The sequence below is a fragment of the Malaya genurostris genome, chromosome 3 (assembly GCF_030247185.1).
Source record: "Malaya genurostris strain Urasoe2022 chromosome 3, Malgen_1.1, whole genome shotgun sequence".
Taxonomy (NCBI): Eukaryota; Metazoa; Arthropoda; class Insecta; order Diptera; family Culicidae; genus Malaya; species Malaya genurostris.
In genome coordinates, this window is record NC_080572.1 from 239392077 (window position 1) to 239410664 (window position 18588).

General features: G+C 36.8%; 2 protein-coding genes across 7 annotated transcripts in view; one reads left to right on the plus strand and one right to left on the minus strand.

The window, feature by feature from the left end:
• The window catches only part of LOC131438595 (HIV Tat-specific factor 1), a 188283-nt gene that overhangs the window by 39731 nt on the left and 129964 nt on the right, over positions 1 to 18588 (plus strand). The gene's annotated exons all lie outside the window — the stretch shown is intronic.
• Positions 1 to 18588, minus strand: part of LOC131438596 (uncharacterized) — a 259391-nt gene that overhangs the window by 8332 nt on the left and 232471 nt on the right. For 5 of the 6 annotated variants that reach the window (XM_058608712.1, XM_058608708.1, XM_058608707.1 and 2 more), the window contains 5 exons: positions 4213 to 4575; positions 3786 to 4100; positions 3613 to 3724; positions 3441 to 3497; positions 2588 to 2764 (listed from right to left, as the gene is read on the minus strand). In XM_058608712.1, coding sequence (XP_058464695.1) covers positions 2588 to 2764; positions 3441 to 3497; positions 3613 to 3724; positions 3786 to 4100; positions 4213 to 4273 — 722 coding nt within the window. In that variant the 5' untranslated portion in view covers positions 4274 to 4575. The remainder of the gene's footprint in view (positions 1 to 2587; positions 2765 to 3440; positions 3498 to 3612; positions 3725 to 3785; positions 4101 to 4212; positions 4576 to 18588) is intronic. The other variant, XM_058608713.1, reaches the window with a different exon arrangement.

The window sequence follows — 18588 nt, forward strand, 5'->3', positions numbered from 1 at the left end:
TGACAGTTTAGTTAAAACAACAATCGATTAGTTGTACCAAATTTTAACCAATCGAATTCAGAAAATCAACTAATATTCTGGTTGAAATGGGATCGCTGGTGGTTCCGTGAAGGAGGTTTCAGTTCGGGATGTGGCCAAAAAAATGGGCACTTCGAAGTCAAATGTTCTTCGTGCTAAAGAACTGAAAGAACTTCGTGCTAAAGAAATGTTCTTCGAACCTATGAGAAGCAGGAACAACCAAAACGTAGTTCGAAACAAGAAGCGTCGATCAGGCCGAGGGTTCGAAAGCTGTACAATACGATTCTTGCTGGGAACATGAACTACATAATCATGGACGACGAAACCTACGTGAAACTCGATTACAAAACCTTGCCGGGACCACAATATTATACGGTGCGAGAAGGGCAAGTGTTAAACCAGTCCGAGACATCGATTGAAGTCGAAAAATTTGGTAAGAAAGCTATGGTCTGGCAAGCAGTTTGTAATATTTCGAAACCGTTCATCACCACTGCTTCAATGAACAGCGAAATATACATCAAGGAATGTTTACAAAAACGACTTCTACCCATAATTCGAAGCCACAAGGATCCTGTTGTCTTCTGACCAGATCTTGCTTCTTGCCACTACTCGAAATCAACGGTAGAATGGTATACTACCAAAAATGTCACTTTCGTCCCAAAAGACATGAATCCACCAAATTGCCCACAACTTCGACCAATTGAGGAATTTTGGGTATTACCGAAAGCACATCTTAGGAAACATGTCTCGGTAGTCGAAACCATTCAACAGTTCGAAAAAGATTGGAAAAAGTGTCAAAACTTGTCGCCAAGAAGTCTGTACGGAATTTAATGATGAACGTTCGAAAGAAGGTGCGCCAGCTAGTCTACAATGGCTAAGTAGCAAATGTTGAGAATAATATTCTGTTGTTGTAGTCTAATATTATCAGTATATCGAATAAAATTTGAATATCTAACACTTTTGAATTATTTACAGCGAAATCAAACTGCGTCCATACTTTCTGGGACAGTCTTTAGTTAAAACTTGACAGTCGAACAGTTATTTTGTCCGGAAATTTTCGGATCCCGGCTCGAAAAAGGAGTCCCTTTTTGACGCTATCAATGAAGCAATCAATTTTTCCAACTCTTCGAAGGATTGAAAATGTTGATCTGCCAGGCCGTGTGCCATCGAACGGAATAGGTGGAAGTTAGAAGGGGCGACATCTGGTGAATACGGCGGGTGGGGCAAGACTTCCCATTTCAGCGTTTCCAGGTACTTTTTGACCACTTTTGCGACGTGAGGCCGAGCACTGTCGTGTTGGAGGATGACTTTGTCATGTCGCTCTTGATATTGTGGCCGCTTTTCTTTTAGCGCGCAACTAAGGCGCATCAGTTGCGTTCGGTAGCGATCTCCTGTGATGGTTTCGCCCGGTTGTGAGAGCTCGTAGTAAATCACACCGAGCTGATCCCACCAAATACAAGGTTTTTTCTCTTCCACCATCATGTTTGTCTTCGACATCGATATCACCATTTTTAAAACGTTGAAACCACTCCCGACACGTTCTTTTACTCAGAGCAGCATCACCGTAAGTTTCTGAGAGCATTCGATGCGCTTCAGCTGCATTTTTTCTCGAATTGTAACAGAAAAGTAAAACTTCCCGCAAATGGTGAGAATTGGGCACATAATTCGAGCGTGAATAATACGAAAACAAGACCAACTGTCACTGAAACGGCGATGACAATTCGTTGGGCACTGTACACACTCACTTTAAAGGTATTATCATCTATGTATTTTAACCAGCCTCAGCCGGTACAGCCACCTATCGGAAAACGGCGGAAGCAAAGTTGTACACCTGATAAGTTTTTCTCGAAATTCTTCTTTCGTTCTCTGTATTGCATATTATAATTTTTTTCAGTGCGTACTTCCCATCCATTCCAACTACTCGACAAAAAAACTTAAAGTTAAATTTAACTACTTGACAAAAAACTGTTAAAGTTTGTTTTAGTTGCTGGACAAACGAACCGTTTTCGGCTAAGTCGGTTTAGAAGCGAAAGTTCCGTCAAAATTGAAAAGACGGTTCTAGACGTGTAGAGCAATTGTGGAAAGACCGCAAAGATATTCTAAACAGATTAGGATGCGGAAGATTGTGACGGGAAACCCAAAGAGATCTGAACACCATTTGAGTCATTTTCCATTATTTTCATGAAACTTAACTTCATGTTGACTAAATTTCATTTATGCTCAATCAAATCAATTCTAAGAAATATCTCATTGTGTATACCCAGACTCTAAATAGACTAGGTTAAGGCCCTGGATTGCGTACTTCTTACTTTATTATTAATTGTGGAACAGAGAAAAGCTCGCTGAATCTAGTTTTTAGTTTACACTTTTTCTCCAGCAGGCATGAAACCTCCCATTCTTTTGGATCAACATATTACAATGATCCAATAAATACTGATATTGAGTTGGATATCATACTCCATCATTCGTTACGGTTCGTTGAAACACACATAATGCCAGAAGAACTTTGGCAACCTTCACGAACCAGATTCTCGCCGGTACAAAACCTAACCACCTTGTTCACACTCACCTCTGCTTACTGCTTCGGGGCTGATCGGCAACCACCACCTCAACCTCGTTGGCCATTTCGTTCGGGAAGGTAGCGTTCCACCGGTTGTACACCTTCTTGCGGCTGTGACTGTTCACGAATGGCATCTTGTGCTGGCAAATAAAGTTCTGTTTTTCTGTGCATAGCTTCGCTGACCATCTGCAATTGGAATATGGAAACGGCGGAAAGATGCAATCGGGTTAGAACATTTGTTTTTTTTTTTGCGTCGTCGCAGATTGGTTTATTTCATTGGGTTGTTGATTGTTCGTCTATCCATAAGCATTTGTTATACTGAGCGAACCGTGAGGGGGAGGGTGCATGTGTGTTAAATAAATTACGTGCATAACCGAAATATTTACAGCCCCTTTGAAATACACCACCACCACCAGCAGCATTGCAATACTGCACAGAGTTAGTAAGCACTGATCGAACAAAAGATACATAGCATGCTCTAGAATGTCGTTTTTACCTTTCTGTGGGATTTTACTCATTTGAATTTGTAGTTTTATTGAGTTTCATTAGAATGTAAGTTACCTAGCAGCATCGACAAAAATGAAGCAACCGAGACTTTGTCGGTTTTTTTTTCGTTAACAAGAGGAAAAGTTCGACAATGCAGAACGAGAAAAAAAATGGGCACTTCACTTGGTTTTCCTTTCGTTATTTGCATAGCGGGTCAAGTTTCATAGCATAGCTTTTTTTTTAGAATTTTGGCTTCGTTTGCAGTTAAGATGAAAAAAAAAATGCAATCGTCACTCAGTTGACTTTCTCACGAGTGCAACGAAAAGTGGCGAACACTAATGAATGCAAGCGAATATTTGCGGAGTAATTTAATTACCTGAACTTGAGGTCAGGATTAAGCACTGCACAGTGGTATTTCAGATCCTGGCTGCTCCTGCAAAAAACGCTCATAAATAATAGTTCGGACAAATGGAACTACTTCATTAAGTTTCAGCGCAAAGAAATCGGCTGATGCTGGTGAAAGCACCACTTGAACTTGCTATAATTACCCTGGCACCATTTGGCTGAAGGATTGATATCCGATATCCTTTCCGTTGTAGCCCCACTGCCACTTGTTCGTTCGCCAGTTGTAGTTTCCACCGATCCAGATGTAGTTTTTCTCTGAAAATAGCATTCTTTCGTAACGATCCATCGGTGCCAGGTGTCAATCGAGTCAACCTACCCTTGGACATTTGCAGAAACTTTCGCAGATATTTATCGTCGTACCTCATCGGTTCCGCCAGCTTGCTATTTCGATCCTTACACTCGAAATGGGCATCCAGCCAGTTCTGTTTGTTCTGGGATATGAAGTAGCACTCATTGCCGATGCGGAAGAAGTGCGGCGGGCACATGGCGTACATTCGCTTGAAGCGCCGAGCCGATATCTGTTCGCCTCGGTGGGGAACCAATCCCTGCGCCTGTAGTTCGGACTCGGCCAAGGTGTGCTGGTGTTGCTGCTGGGCGCTCACCAGAAGCAAGCTCGGTAGAACGCAGAGAGCTGTTGGTTGTTGGAATCAAGGTGGATCAGATCGTTTTGCACCTTCAGTTTGTTTGACTGATGTCGAGTTTCCGACCCCCACCCCCCGACATTAGTCACATTAGTCACTTACCAATTATCACTGCTACCACGTTGTCCATCATTTTGCGGTTCAAATGCATCGTTGTTTTCATTTTATTCTTCTCAATTATACTACTTTCATTAGTGCATTTGAATGAAACCGGTTGTCCTACACTGGATATAATCCCGTCAATTTTTTTTGTAACTTCTTTGGATTTACTCTACGGATAATTGACTTCAATACTGTTCTTGGTGTATTTTTTTCCCACAGCTTATTGATGATTCGGTATTTCCTTTGAAGCACTGTTTTCCTCCAAATGGGGGTTGGCTGGTTTCGTTTCCCTTTCTTTATATAACGCCGGCTTCAACAGAAACCGTTGCTTGCTGGAGTGTGATTTGTGCGTTTGTTGGGGTGCTGCAAGAAGAACGTAAACAGAAGGAAAATATTAACGATAAGTTTTTTTGTCGTTTCGAAATACGGTTCGAGTCTTGAATTATTAGCTAGTGTGCTGACATCTTACGGTAGTAAGTTCGAGTTGGGTTTGAAACCGGTTAAAATTTTCTTCTACCAATAGCAGTAGGTTTTACTCTGATTTCCCACACTTTCTGTAGCATGTCACCTTATACTCTTCAGATTTTCTCGGAAAAATATTTGCCATGTTCTTGCGAAAAAATATGACAGCAGTTCCATACTATTGTCGCATCCGGAAAGGGGATACAATGTGGAACCAAACGGGGAAAACATTGGAAGATGTGTAATATGAGCCCCATTCCTATATTCTACAACGTAAAATCTATATGATGAAGTTTCTATCCGATCAAAGATTTCAAATGGATTGCAGCCGTATTATTCACTCACGGCGAAATAAGAGACAAACAAAAACAATCTCAAAATCAATGTCATGCAGAAGCTGAGTTTCAAGTGGTGATCCGGTGTTTGGAGTACTTCAAGCTCAATTTATACCAAATAGAGAAAAAAATATTCACTCATTCTTCTTGAAACCTCACCGGAGAACGACAGTTTTCCGAAGTGGTCCCTATATCCTACCAATGGGAACTAGCTCTGTTTTAATAACTATTCATTAAAACTCAAGCATTACTCAAAACTGTTAATAGATGGGCAATAAGTCGAAAATATTGGACTTCGTCAACTAAAAAGGCGGGTGGGTAATGTCAGAGACAAAACCGGATTGACGTGAATACGAATAATATTGGCTCGCAAAAACTGAAAGCGAGCTCTTACAAAGCACAATAGAGCAATTCCAGGAATGAGTAGACGAAAAAGTGACAAAATCAGAATCGACCTTCTCCGATTTGGATGAAACTTTGCACATGGCTTTAGTATGACAAACCATAAGTTTTGAACCGATTGAGAGGTCAATCCGACTCACGACTGATTTTTAAAAAGGGCGTATGTATTTTATTTTTTAGAGTGCCCAATCGATTCCTTACAACTTCTTCCTGAACACCATTTTTGTACAATTAACGGTTTCCGAGTTACAACGATTTGAAAAAGACAATTTTCGTGATATGCAAAAATACATACGCCCTTTTTGAAAATCAGTCGTGAGTCGGATTGACCTCTCCCATCGGTTCAAAACTTTTGGTTTGCCATACTGAAACCATGTGCAAAGTTTCATTCAAATCGGAGAAGGTGAGTCTGATGATCTGCTAAGCATTTCTGGAATTGCTCAATATCAACTCTGGCGAACGACAAATGTATTTTAATATTGAGGTTAAATAAAAGACATTATTATTATAAATCCAATATAAAATATGATAAACCAACGAACGAATAGGGAATAATAGAAATAATTCTTTGTAATAACGCATGTTCTACCCAAAACAATAAACATTTAAACTAGAGTGCCTTTGTTCGAAGCGAAACTCACACTGCGAACGGCGCACAAAATGGATCTCAAGGTATTTTTTCCCACACCAGAGCAAGTACTGCGTGAACTTCAAACAGCATACAAAGACAATATGGAAAATATTGATTTGCTTCGATGTTCTACAATATTGATGTCATTTCCCTCGAAAGTACAACGCAAGAACAGCAAAATATTCCTCCACCATTTGAAACTGTAATCGGGAACTGTTATCTTGATATTGGACCTGTACTCTGGACCTAATCCAACCGAAATGAGCCACTTAAAGTGTAAAAGTGTGAATATACCAGTAGGTAAAGAAGAGATGAAATGTTGCTAACTATTTCGAAATCACCGCCGCGGGTATGAGAAAGGCAAACACCTGTCATTATTTGTGGTTATACCATACAACTGAGAATTTTATCATGAGTTGATTTCGTATTTCCGATGGCATGTAGCAAAAATTATGTTGAACTCATTATCAATTTCGACAACTTTGCGAGCGTGTAGTAGTATGGATTTTCATGATGCATAAGCAAAATTTTAACGGATCGTTACTCTTGCTTAGATGTCATTTTAACAACAGAGAAGCACATATCAAAATTAAACCGTAGGCATGATGCTAATTAAGTTCGAAAGCGAGTCCGGGGAAATCGTTCTGCCAACTGAGGATGTGATGGAACCCAACTCAGAAGACCGTAGAAAAGATCTTGAAATGTGATGTGCATGGTCGGAGTGTTTCAAATTTTAGTTTCACTCCTGTAATCTAAAATCGCACTTGAACATTTATCAAGCCTTCAATTTTTTCCAATGTTCGCTCGATAATATCTTGAATTAATATTTTGTTTTAACCTTGAATGATTTGAAAGAAAACTAGTTTCTTTGCTTTCTACTTTACATTTAAAACTAAGGTTAACTGCAAAAATGCTAAATCAATTGAAAAATTATTTTTTAATTTTTTTTTACTAGTGGGCAATAGAAGGAATAATATATCCAAAATGGACAATTCGTCTAATTCTGCGTGCGTTTCACGTACAGGTTAGTTTATTTGGCAGTACGATTTCTCCAGATAGGAAGGGTTACGGAAGCGAGCTATGACTCTGCGGGAACTTTTTCGCATTTTTTTCATTTCTGCTGTTTCATTCGCCAGTCCTCCTTCAATCTGTTTTTTTTTGGTATACTGACAAAAATGGATGATGTAATTAAATTTATTATATTCATTTATTAAAAGGGAAATGCAAGGATTACTACTTCTTCCATTAGTAAAAAAAAATCATAATTTTCCCTAGTATCAACCTTTATTCTTATCACCAAACGCTTCTTAAGCACTATGAGTAACTAACAATAACTCTAGTTTTAATTACAATTCGCTAAAGTGCTGAGAAATTATCGTTTTAGAAGGTTGTGTGCTACGTAAAAATCGAACACGTTCAAGTAATCATAACCTACACCCAAACCTTCTTCTTTTGAAGTCTTTTCCTACGAAGTATTCGATTGACGAACCAAATCCCCAAATAACAAAATATTATCTTTCACGAAGTAAAGTCCAAATACCACAATTTTTTTACGAACCTAGTGGTGTGATAATGCCTTTCTCTTGTCATCCACCGAGTCTTAATAAAACTTTTTTTGTTTAATAAGAAATGGTTCTCAATTTTTATTCAAATCGTCACATATTCGCAAACAATCCTCAAACCAAATGTATTGAAAATTATACATTTGAACTTCCGGTTCCGGAATTACCATTATGCGGATAGAAACTAGTTCTATTTCTCAGGGGGCGTCATTTATAAGATTATCTCTAGTACATGAAATGAAAAGTCCCAGACTTCTTACAGAAAACACGTCAATAGTTTCGAACCGTGTTCATTTTTGTTCAGAACAAGCCTCTAGATGGCCCAATACCAAATTTCATGACAATCTATCCACTAGTGTTTGAATAATAGCTGATCGTATCAGACGAGTTCTAGTTTTCATCAAGCTATGGAAAAAGACGCACCAGCGCATTTATGCATAAAAGCAACGGAAAAATTGAATGATTTGCGGTACGGATTGGTCCACCATCCCCCGTATGCTCCAGACCTAGCCCCCAGTGACTATTATCTACTTCCAAACCTGAAAAGGTTTCTCCAGGGAAGGAAATTTTCGCCGAATTCTGAGGTCATTGCAGATACGGAAGCCTATTTTGAAGGTCTTGGCAAATCTTTCTTTCCAAAGGATATCAAAATGTTGGCTCTAGATTTTAGTGAGGAATAAAAAAATTTCTTCACGATGAAAAATCGGCTTATTTTTTGTTAGGCTCGAGACTTCTCATTCCTTGTAGTACATATCCGTAGGAGGTAGTCATATGATCATCGAGCTTGACCAATAATCTAATAGTAGTGATTTGTCGGTTACGTCACTACTACGATTATTACTGGAAGTGACAGCCATTTGACCTATGAACGTGATTCACAGCTTAAGGCCATCGTCCGAATACCATACGCGTGGGTGGTTTTAGGAAATTTTCGATGGAAATTTTGAAAAAATTGACAAAACCAAAAACATACACCCCTTTGAAATACTTTTATCTATCTACAGGGTGAAAATGGCCGGAAAATTCGGAGGATTTTCCGAGTCTTATCAAAAATAGCACTGAAAAAATGAGCTTTTTTTGTAATTTTTCACAATTATTTGAAAAAATAATTCGATAGAATGAAAGTTTTTTTTTCCAAAAAAACCTTATGCTGGCAACAAAGATCACATTCGGAAACATTTTTGGAAAACCTTTTCACGCTTTTCATGGAAAATCAACCAATTTCATATGACCGATTTAGTGGAAATTTTTGAAATTCGTGGATTTTCTATGAAAAGCGTGAAAAGGTTTTTCAAAAATGTGTCTGAATGTAATCTTTGTATCCATCATAAGGTTTATTTGAAAAAAAAAAAATTATGTCATCGCATTATTTTTCCAGATAATTGTGAAAAATCACAAAAACACTCATTTTTCTGAGCTATTATTGATAAGACTCGGAAAATCCTCCGAATTTTCCAGCCATTTTCACCCTGTAGATAGATAAAAGTATTTCAAAGGTCTGTATGTTTTTGGTTTTGGCAAATTTTCCAAAATTTCCATCGAAAATTTCCTAAAACCACCCGCGCGCATGGTACTTGGACGATGGCCTTAATAGCAGTTTTCAAACGAGCTCAAGCTTGTAGAAATCGGTTCAGCCATCTACGAGAAAATTGTGCGAAGAGAACAAAACGCGTTTTGTCGATTGCGTCACTTATACCTTTATATCTCCGGATCCGGAAATGACAATCACTTAATCTTCGAACTTGATTCACAACCCAATTGTAGAAATTGGTTCAGCCATCTCCGAGAAATTGTGCAGATAGTAAAAATGCCTTATGTCGGTTACGTCACTTATGCTAATATATCTTCGGAACCGGAATAGTAGCTTTCAAGCGAGCCTAAACCGGAAGTCGCCATGTTGGATTTTTTAACAACCTCAAACATAATTTTCCGACACCTGCTGTTTTCATCCGTTCCGACCATTTCCATATGGACAGGTTTTACAATATTCAGTCAACCAAATTTTTCTCACGAACTAAATCCAAAATAACGTATATTTTTTATTAACTGATTCGATTTATGAACCCCGCTTTAGTTCATGAATGGAGTTTTGGGTATAATCGACAAGTACCAAAAAAGGCTCGTTGTGACTGCATTTGTTTCTGGCATGAGGAATTTTCAAGAAAAGATAAAATCGATAGATATCGGAATTAATCGCAAATTTACGACTGTAACAAATTTGCAATAAACCCCGTTTATTAATCTTTTCGGCGCACCGATAACTGGTTAAGATCGATAAGACTACAATGGTCTTTGGATAACAAGGTTGATTTGGTGTTAATTGTCACGGTAGATTACAAAGCCCAAAGATCTAATCTTCTGTAGCAGAAAACAGCTGTAGAAATCCCGAACATTTTTCTTTTGTAATTGAAATTATCTTAAATACCTTCATTTGGCTGCTTTCTAAAGCGTAAGCCATTGAATTTAGTACCACTGTTTGTGCCAACATAATCGATCACTTTTATTTATTTGTGTGACAGTTTCATCAAACCACCATCAAAGACCCCATTAAGAGAAATCCAACATCCTGTACGAAAAATTTGCGTGGCAACCTTTTATCTTCGGTTGAGTCAACAATTAATTTCTCCCAGAGAATAGGTCAGTAGATGTTTATCAAAGTCTCACCAAATTTGCAGTGGTCTATTAGCTTTAACGAACGAAGCATACCACACTCAGTGAACTGAAGTCAGCATTCGAACGACGAAATCGCAAATGTCACTGGCAAACATCAGCGATTAAATCGTTGAAAAAGCCGCCCACCGACGGAGGAGTCACCGCTGAGTGCCCACTCAATTTTCGAGGACAAAACTCCATAAACAAAAATATCGAAAAGACTTTGCAGATGCTCTGTCGTCCTCTTGGGAGGTGCGGTGTGGTTGGTCCTGAGGATCCGCCACGGAAGGCCGGTACAAGCTCGTGACAAGGGTTTCCATTATGAAAGTTAATAAAAAATTAATTTTTCTTCACTCCACTGAAACCGTTCGGTTTGTTGTCATCGCCGTGATTACCGACAGGTGAGACCCGTCTAGTAGTAGTAGTAGTCGTCCAGTCAGTCGCAAAGTGGGTCAAATCGTGAGAATTTGCAGAGTTTGTTTGTGCGAGTCTTAATTCGGTTTTGTTAGTTGAGAAACCACAGCCAAACACTGCCGGAATAACACCGAATCAGGCTCGTCGCAATTTCGTTGAAAGTGGATAATCGTTGACCATTACCGTTGGGAATTGGATTTTTTTTTTGTCTTCGCTGTTGGATTTCGGACGGGTTTTCAAAGACCCACGCGCTCGATCGGTCGGCATTCTGTCAGCATTTTTCTCTTCTCCGACTGATGATAAATGGTTTCGCGTGAAGTGAGTGAGTGGAGCAGTGGCAGTCGTACGTACGGATGACATACCGGTGTGTTTTTTTATTTGCGATCATGGGCTAGTAGCGAAACAGCGATGATGATGCTATACATTTCATGTAAATTAGATGGCAGTGTGCAGCGGAACAGATAATTTGATCAAATTGAAAACGACCGAAATTGGTAGCCGGCTGTTTGCTAGTATCCTAGTTTGGATTTTTCATCCCGGTCCAATTGTCGTTTATATGACTTTTACAGGTTTCCAGTGTAATTTGCACACGGCTGGCTAGTGTAAATATACAAAACTGAATTGAAGCATTCGCCTGTAAAGCAAATACGTGCTTATGTGGTTCAGCCGATAAACGGTTCAACTGGGTAGTTCAAATTTTTATTTGTTTCGTTTTTCTCGTTCAGGAGAATCAGATGAATCGTATTCTTTGTGCTATTTTTTTCTGTTAAAAAATGATGGAATCGTCGAAGAACTACATCAATTTCGTCATAAACATTTGGGAACAACTTTGTATTCGCAATTTTATCGGGTTGCTTTCTGAAATGGGTTTGCCCATTAACTAGAGTAATTAAGTTGGTAGAAAACTTCCAAAACGTAGCTCGTTCATTTTTCTCCGAGATCGCTTAACCGAATTTCTTGAACTTAGATTCAATTGAAAGGACTGACTCAAAACTGCTCCAATGCATTTATCATGTAAATTGCTGTTCATACGAAGAACCGTACTGTACCGGTCCTCGCAATCTGGTTCCGGATGTACGGGAAATAGTGGTCAAAGCCTCCAAAACGGCTCAAACATAGATTCAAATTAAAGATCTTACGGTCCTTTACAAAGTTTTTGAATTTAGTGTAAAATAGACAACAATTCTATTCGAATATATAAGTCTGTGGTTACAAGCGTATCCCTAATTATCGAAAATTGGAATAAAAATCTCCAAAATGGAGCTCACTCATTTTGCTTCACCGATTTTCACAAACAAATGTCCAAAAGAAAAGGTCATCCGGAACTAATGAAAAACGCGTTCAAGTTAAAGTTAATTGTTTATGAAATCGAAGGAAACAATTAAATGTCTAACACTTTCGAAATTTTTTTTTTGTATTTTGTCATTATTTATTTCTTGTTTTATTTGAAGAATTTTTTGTTAAATTTTCAAGTCAATCGAAGCAGAACTCTTTGGCCTGTGCGTTGAGCTCTTGTCCCTTCGCAGTATGAGAAAAGCGAAGATAACGTCCAGAGTTGCCGATAGTATTGAAAATTTGAAAGAATATTCTTCAAATGTTGCACTATAACAAAGTAGAAAGAAAACTATAAATGATTTATCAAAAGTGTTAGACCCTACCCGCCCCTTAAATTAAGTGAATTTCCTTCGAATCAGGGTCATTTCGCCAAAAGCCGTTTCGCCGAGAGCCATTTCGCCGAAAGGGTTATTTCGCCAAATGACATTTCGCCGAATGGGCTATTTCGCCGAATGCCATTTCGCCGAATGCCATTTCGTCAAATGCCATTTCGCCAAATGCCGTTTCGCCGAATCAGTCATTTCGCCGAATCCTGAGAACGTCTTAAAATCGTAATTGGAATTGATTTAAAATGAAGACAAATTAAAGATGATAGCGTTAACGCCCGTTTTGTTGACCTACAATTGTACTTCATGAATAAAAATTGAATCTTGTACTTCTTGAATAAAGGTTGATTCATGAACCTCAGAACGGAGTTCCCAAGAAAACTATTAGTTACTAAGCATCAAAGCAATTGCTTAGGTGTATCTACCAGGCAAATGTATGTGGTATTTTTCGTTTATGAGGTGAAAAATTAAAAAATATCTAATGCGACTACGTTACATCGTTTTGGTTCAGGTGCTGTCCGACCTCCCTACCGCTCGTTCGGACCTAACTAAAGCAAAGAAACCTAGCTTTGAGTAGAACGGGCAAACGAGGCGGTTACAGGCTTGTATGCAAGAGGCCGTCGCTTCCGACGGCGGGTCAGCGCCCGACTCAGCTGGCGTCGCCATCTTGTCTTCACTTATGTGGCTGCGCCACATCAGTTATACAGAAGACATGACCCTTTCGGCGAAGTGACCCTTTCGGCGAAATTACCCATTCGGCGAAATGACCCTTTCAGCGAAACGACTTTCGGCGAAACGACCTATTCGGCGAAATGGCATTCGGCGAAACGACTTTCGATTAAATGGATTTCGACGAAATGACCCGCTCCCTTTCCTTCAACCTGAAAAAGTGTTGCAGTGGTTTCTGAGAAAATCGAGTGCTATATTATTATATTTTATCCTGTTGCTACGTAATCGGAAATCGGATAGGGAAAAAATTTAATAGAAGGCTATGAGACTATATTTATAACTACGTTTATTTATAGCTACGTTAATTGACTTATTTTATTTTGTTACACATTTTACCAGGTCCCATACCCAGGATTTCGTTTCGGAAGGGGCGCTCAGATAAAAAAATGTGACTGAAGATTACTTTTGTACATAATTCCCGGTGTGGCTTTTATCGGCCTTTTTAACAGACACTTTGAACTTTTCCACTGGAACTGTCATTATGGAGTATTGAAATCAAATTTGTGACTGTGCCATATAGGTCATATTAGTAGGCTCTGGTTCCAGGTTCCGGAAGTAGTGGTCTGAAGTTCTTATGTATTTTTATTATTGTCATTTATTTTACCCCGGTTTCACACGTAACTCTCAAAACCTCTATTTCACGGTAATAATATTTTTCAAACTATTTTTTCATTTCCGTTCTTGATTTCGGGAGGAGCCACGTGCCTCTTGGTACGTGACTATGATTTTATCCCGCTGCTCTAAAACCGGAAGTAATGTTCAATAGAATTGAAAATAGCAGACTAATAAAATAAAAGAATAAGATAATTTCAATAAAAAAAATGGAATATGACATTCGGTCCTCCGGCCATGATTGCAATCGATTTTCGCAGTGACTGTATAACCTTTCCATATAAGGAAGGCAAAATAGTAACGAAATGCGATATCCATATAATCCCGGGTAGGTGTGAATATCAAACAAAGATCAAAATAATAACAAATTTTACCATCATATCTTGGCTTGATGTTTCTGGGTTGTCATAGCGATACTTGATATTTTCGTGATATTTCATCAAGGGATCAAGACATTGTACAATATCTGTTCAACATCAAAATTAGTTATAATATCTTATTTCGTTATTGAAGAGCTATTTCAATTTCATAAAGTAAATTGATCCAGTAGTTTTATCTTCAAATAAATAACCATTGAATAAACTGCATCAGAATCAGATAAGAGAAATACTTAAGATATTACTCTATTCTAAATGCTAGAATATAAAATAATTGACAAATTCATCTTCTATAAATATTTTGTTAATTACAATGACAGAATTTTTTATTTTGTTGCTATTTTCTCATGCAGGCTTTGTTATAATTTTTGATATTTTAACTCTTATTTCAAACTAAATAATGTTAATTTCTACCATTGAGATGTTTGATTTTAGTAACAGAATTTGGTATTGGTTTGCAAATCACTTCTACTCGGGATAGGAACTTCATGATTTCGTTAAGGCACACAGAAAAACACATAAATAAAATACGTGAAAAATTTCGTAAAACTCTGGGAAATCGAAAAAAAGTAGCAAAACTTTGGAAAATCACACAGTTTTGGAAATTGCAGTTTCGTATAAAAATGCCGCATAAAAATGAATGGGTTTTACCAATAATTCTGTTGGAGCAATTCAAAAAATCATCAAATTTTTACTTGCTGCAGAGACATTTCCAAGGCGTATTTCCTTTCATATACCAACTAAATCGTCCGATGGATATAATAGACGAAAATCTCACTAAATCCTATTCAGAGTTTGCAACACCGTCTCAAATTTGAATGAAACTTTCGGTACATGAAGACTTTGTCGCCAAAATAAAAACACTTTTTATGCTTCGTTTTTCCAAAATTGTTCTAGACTGTCTTTTGAAAAGGGCAATTTTTTTCGAATGGCTTTAGTTGGATTACGACAAATCCTACAAAAAAGTGTTGTATGAGAGATTTTTACAAAATTGGTTTTCGGGTAAAAATATTGAAAAAGTTCTTAATACTTATATAAAATTGATTTTATAAACTTAAAGTGGATTTACAAAAGCAAAAACATTTTTGATTTGGATGGAATTTTGTTCTAGGCTAGGAAATTATGTTCCCTAACTACTGTCCAAAATTCAAGTTGGACACTGTTTTTTATCGAAAACTGAACCAATGAAAGTCTGAATCATCTCGTAATGTTACATAAATGCTACATATAGAAAAAAATTGATAAAATTCGATATACATTTTATTTCTTTTCCTGATTTTTCTTCAGAATTATACAAGAAAAACAAAGTAGTAATATTATTATATTTGTTCAACGACATAAGCTCTTTGGAATGGAATTCTTGATTATTAAAAATATACTTAGTTTATAACTTAGGCAATATGTCAGTGGATGTTCGTGCCCAATTTAAATGGATTTTGGATAGTAGGCAGAGAACTTAATTACCAATCTTGGAACAAAATTCCATTCAAATCAAAAATGTTGTTTTTTGCAAATCGAATTAGGTTTTTAAAATCGATTTTTTTCAGTCGATTACAAATTTGTTCAATGTTTTTATCCAAAAAAAACTTGACTAATTTTGTGAAAATCACTCATACAACACTTTTTTAGTGGGATTTGTCATTATTCAACTAAAGCTATTTGAAAAAAAATGGTGTAAAAAGTTTGGCCTTTTTCAAAAAAAGTGCCATGAAGTTAGCTTCAAAACAAATGTTATGTATAGAAAAAAAAAACAAATAATTGAATAAAATTCGATATACATTTTATTTTTTTCGATTATTTTTCCTCGGATCTAAACAAGAAAAATAAAGGAGTATCAATCCGATATTTTTTCAATCACGCTAATTTTTTTAAATGGAATTCTTGATTGATAAAAATACACTTAGTTCTTAATTTAAGCAATATTTTCGCACAAACTGGGATTCATTGGATTCTGAGATGATTGTGTCATTTTCGATAAAAATACACTGAAAAAAATCAGTTTGGTCAAGGAAAAGTTAATTAAAATTTTTTTTTCATTTAAGTGTCCAATTTAAATGGATTTTGGATGGTAGGCAGGGAAATTTCATTGTTTTTATCCGAAAACTTTACTAATGTTGTGAAAATCACTCATGCAACCCTTTTTTGTGTGATTTGTCATTATTCAACCAAAGCCATTTGGAAAAAAACTGTTTTAATCCACCTGACCTGGGTGTAATGATGCCTTTATCTTATATATAGATATATATATATATATATATATATATATATATATATATATATATATATATATATATATATATATATATATATATATATATATATATATATATATATATATATATATATATATATATATATATATATATATATATATATATATATATATATATATATATATATATATATATATATATATATATATATATATATATATATATATATATATATAATACTGTGGTTTTCTTTTCAAAGTGTTTCTCTTCAATTTTTGAAAGAAAACGAGGGATTGTTTGTGCATTAACTTGTATAACATACATAATGAAACAGTGCTTTGCTCGAGTAGGTCATCCTTAAGAAAACGAAGTGGGTTCACTATTAGATGCACTTCCGGCGTCGGAACCCGAGAATCGGTATAATCGAAGTCGGTTCGTACGACCACCAACTAACATGACGTACAACCTCTACTAGTTTTATTTCAACTTTTGAAGATTTTATACGATTTTGCCATCATACTCTAAAAGACGATTAAAATTTTTGTTGTATCCTAAAATATGCAGTAATTTTTGGTAGGACCATAAGACCTTTCATTTAACCCTAAGATTGGGAATAACGGTCTCGAGTCCAGTTTAGAATTTTTTTACGGTTTTTGTTTCGCCGGTTTAAGTGGCGGTGTACAATATTGAACATACTTTACCCTATAATTTTGGAATGGATAAAATTCAGGAATTCCGTATGGGACCTCTCATTTGAATCTAAGTTTGTGGAAATCGGTCAAACCTTCGCTGAGAAAAGTGAGTGATATCCAGTTTGGAATATATGACCATTACTTTCCGTGCTTCCGAAACCGGAGACCGGCAACCAGGATAGCCGGAATCGGTTTTATTAGTTGCCTACTGATAATGGCTATCGATTTGTGGAGTTTTGAGTCGAGTTTAGAAAAAAGTTTGCGGTTTTTGTTTCGCCGGTTCGAGTGACGGTATACAATATCTAACACACTTTACCCTACAACTCAGGAACCGGAAGTCGCATCCGGATGAAATTCAGGAATTTCGTGTGGCACCGTGAGACCTTTCATTTGAATCTAAGTTTCTAAAAATTGGATGAGCGGTCTCTGAGAAAATCGATTACACGTTTTTAGTTCATTTTGCACATTTTACCCCATAACTCTCGAATCGGAAGTCGGATCCAGATAAAATTAAAATTAAAGATAAGACCACAAGGCCTTTAATTGAAATCTTTGTTGAAGAAAATCGGTTTAGCGATCTCTGAGAAAATCGAGTGCACTTTTTCTACATTTTTTGCACATTTTATCCCGTAAGTTCAGAACCGGAAGTCCGGTCCAAGAGACTTTTCATTTGAATCTAAGTTAGTGAAAATCGGTCCAGTCATTTCCGAGAAAATCGAGTGCACATATTTGTTACACACACACACATACACACATACACACACATACACACATACACACACATACACCCATACACACAGATATTTGCTCAGTTCGGCGAGCTGAGTCGAATGGTATATGACATTCGGCCCTCCGGACCGCAGTTAAAATGTCAGTTTTCACAGTTTGGACAAGGAATAGTTTTTTTCAAAAATTTTTTTCCTCTAAAGTGTCCAATTTGAATGGATTTTGGATGGTAGAACTTAATCACAAATCTTGGAACATAATTCCATCCAAATCAAAAATGTATTGTTGTTGCAAATCGATATGAATTTTTTAAAGTAATTGTTTTCAGTGTATGAGTTTTTTTTTCATGTTTTTATCCGAAAACTCGACTAATTCTGTGAAAATCACTCATACAACCCTTTTTTGTGGTATTTTTCGTTATTCAACTACACTGAGATCTTTTTTTCGCGGGAGATACGCACCACCTGAAAAAACCGCGTTACTTCGGAAATCTGCGTGAAAAAAACCGCGTAACTTCGGACATCCGCATAACACAAAAACCGCGAAACTAACGAAATTTTTGGTGAAATTCCAAAAAATTTTTGTTTCAACAGGATCCGTGTTTGGGACCGTGTATTCGGAATTCCGCACAAAAAACAGCAAAACTTATGAAATTTTTTTTTGTGAAATGGCTTAGAAATTCATAAAACGACCAGATCTGGTGCAATCTCAAAAAGTGTCAGAGAGTTGACTTAAGGGGCGGGTAGGGTCTAAAACTTTTGAAAAATCATTTATTATTTTCTTTATATTTTCTTATAGTAAAACATTTGAAGAATTTTCTGTGAAATTTTCAAACCTATTGGAACAAAACTCTGGAAGTTATGGACCTTTATCTTTGTTTATCTCATTCTATGAAGAAGCAAGAGCTC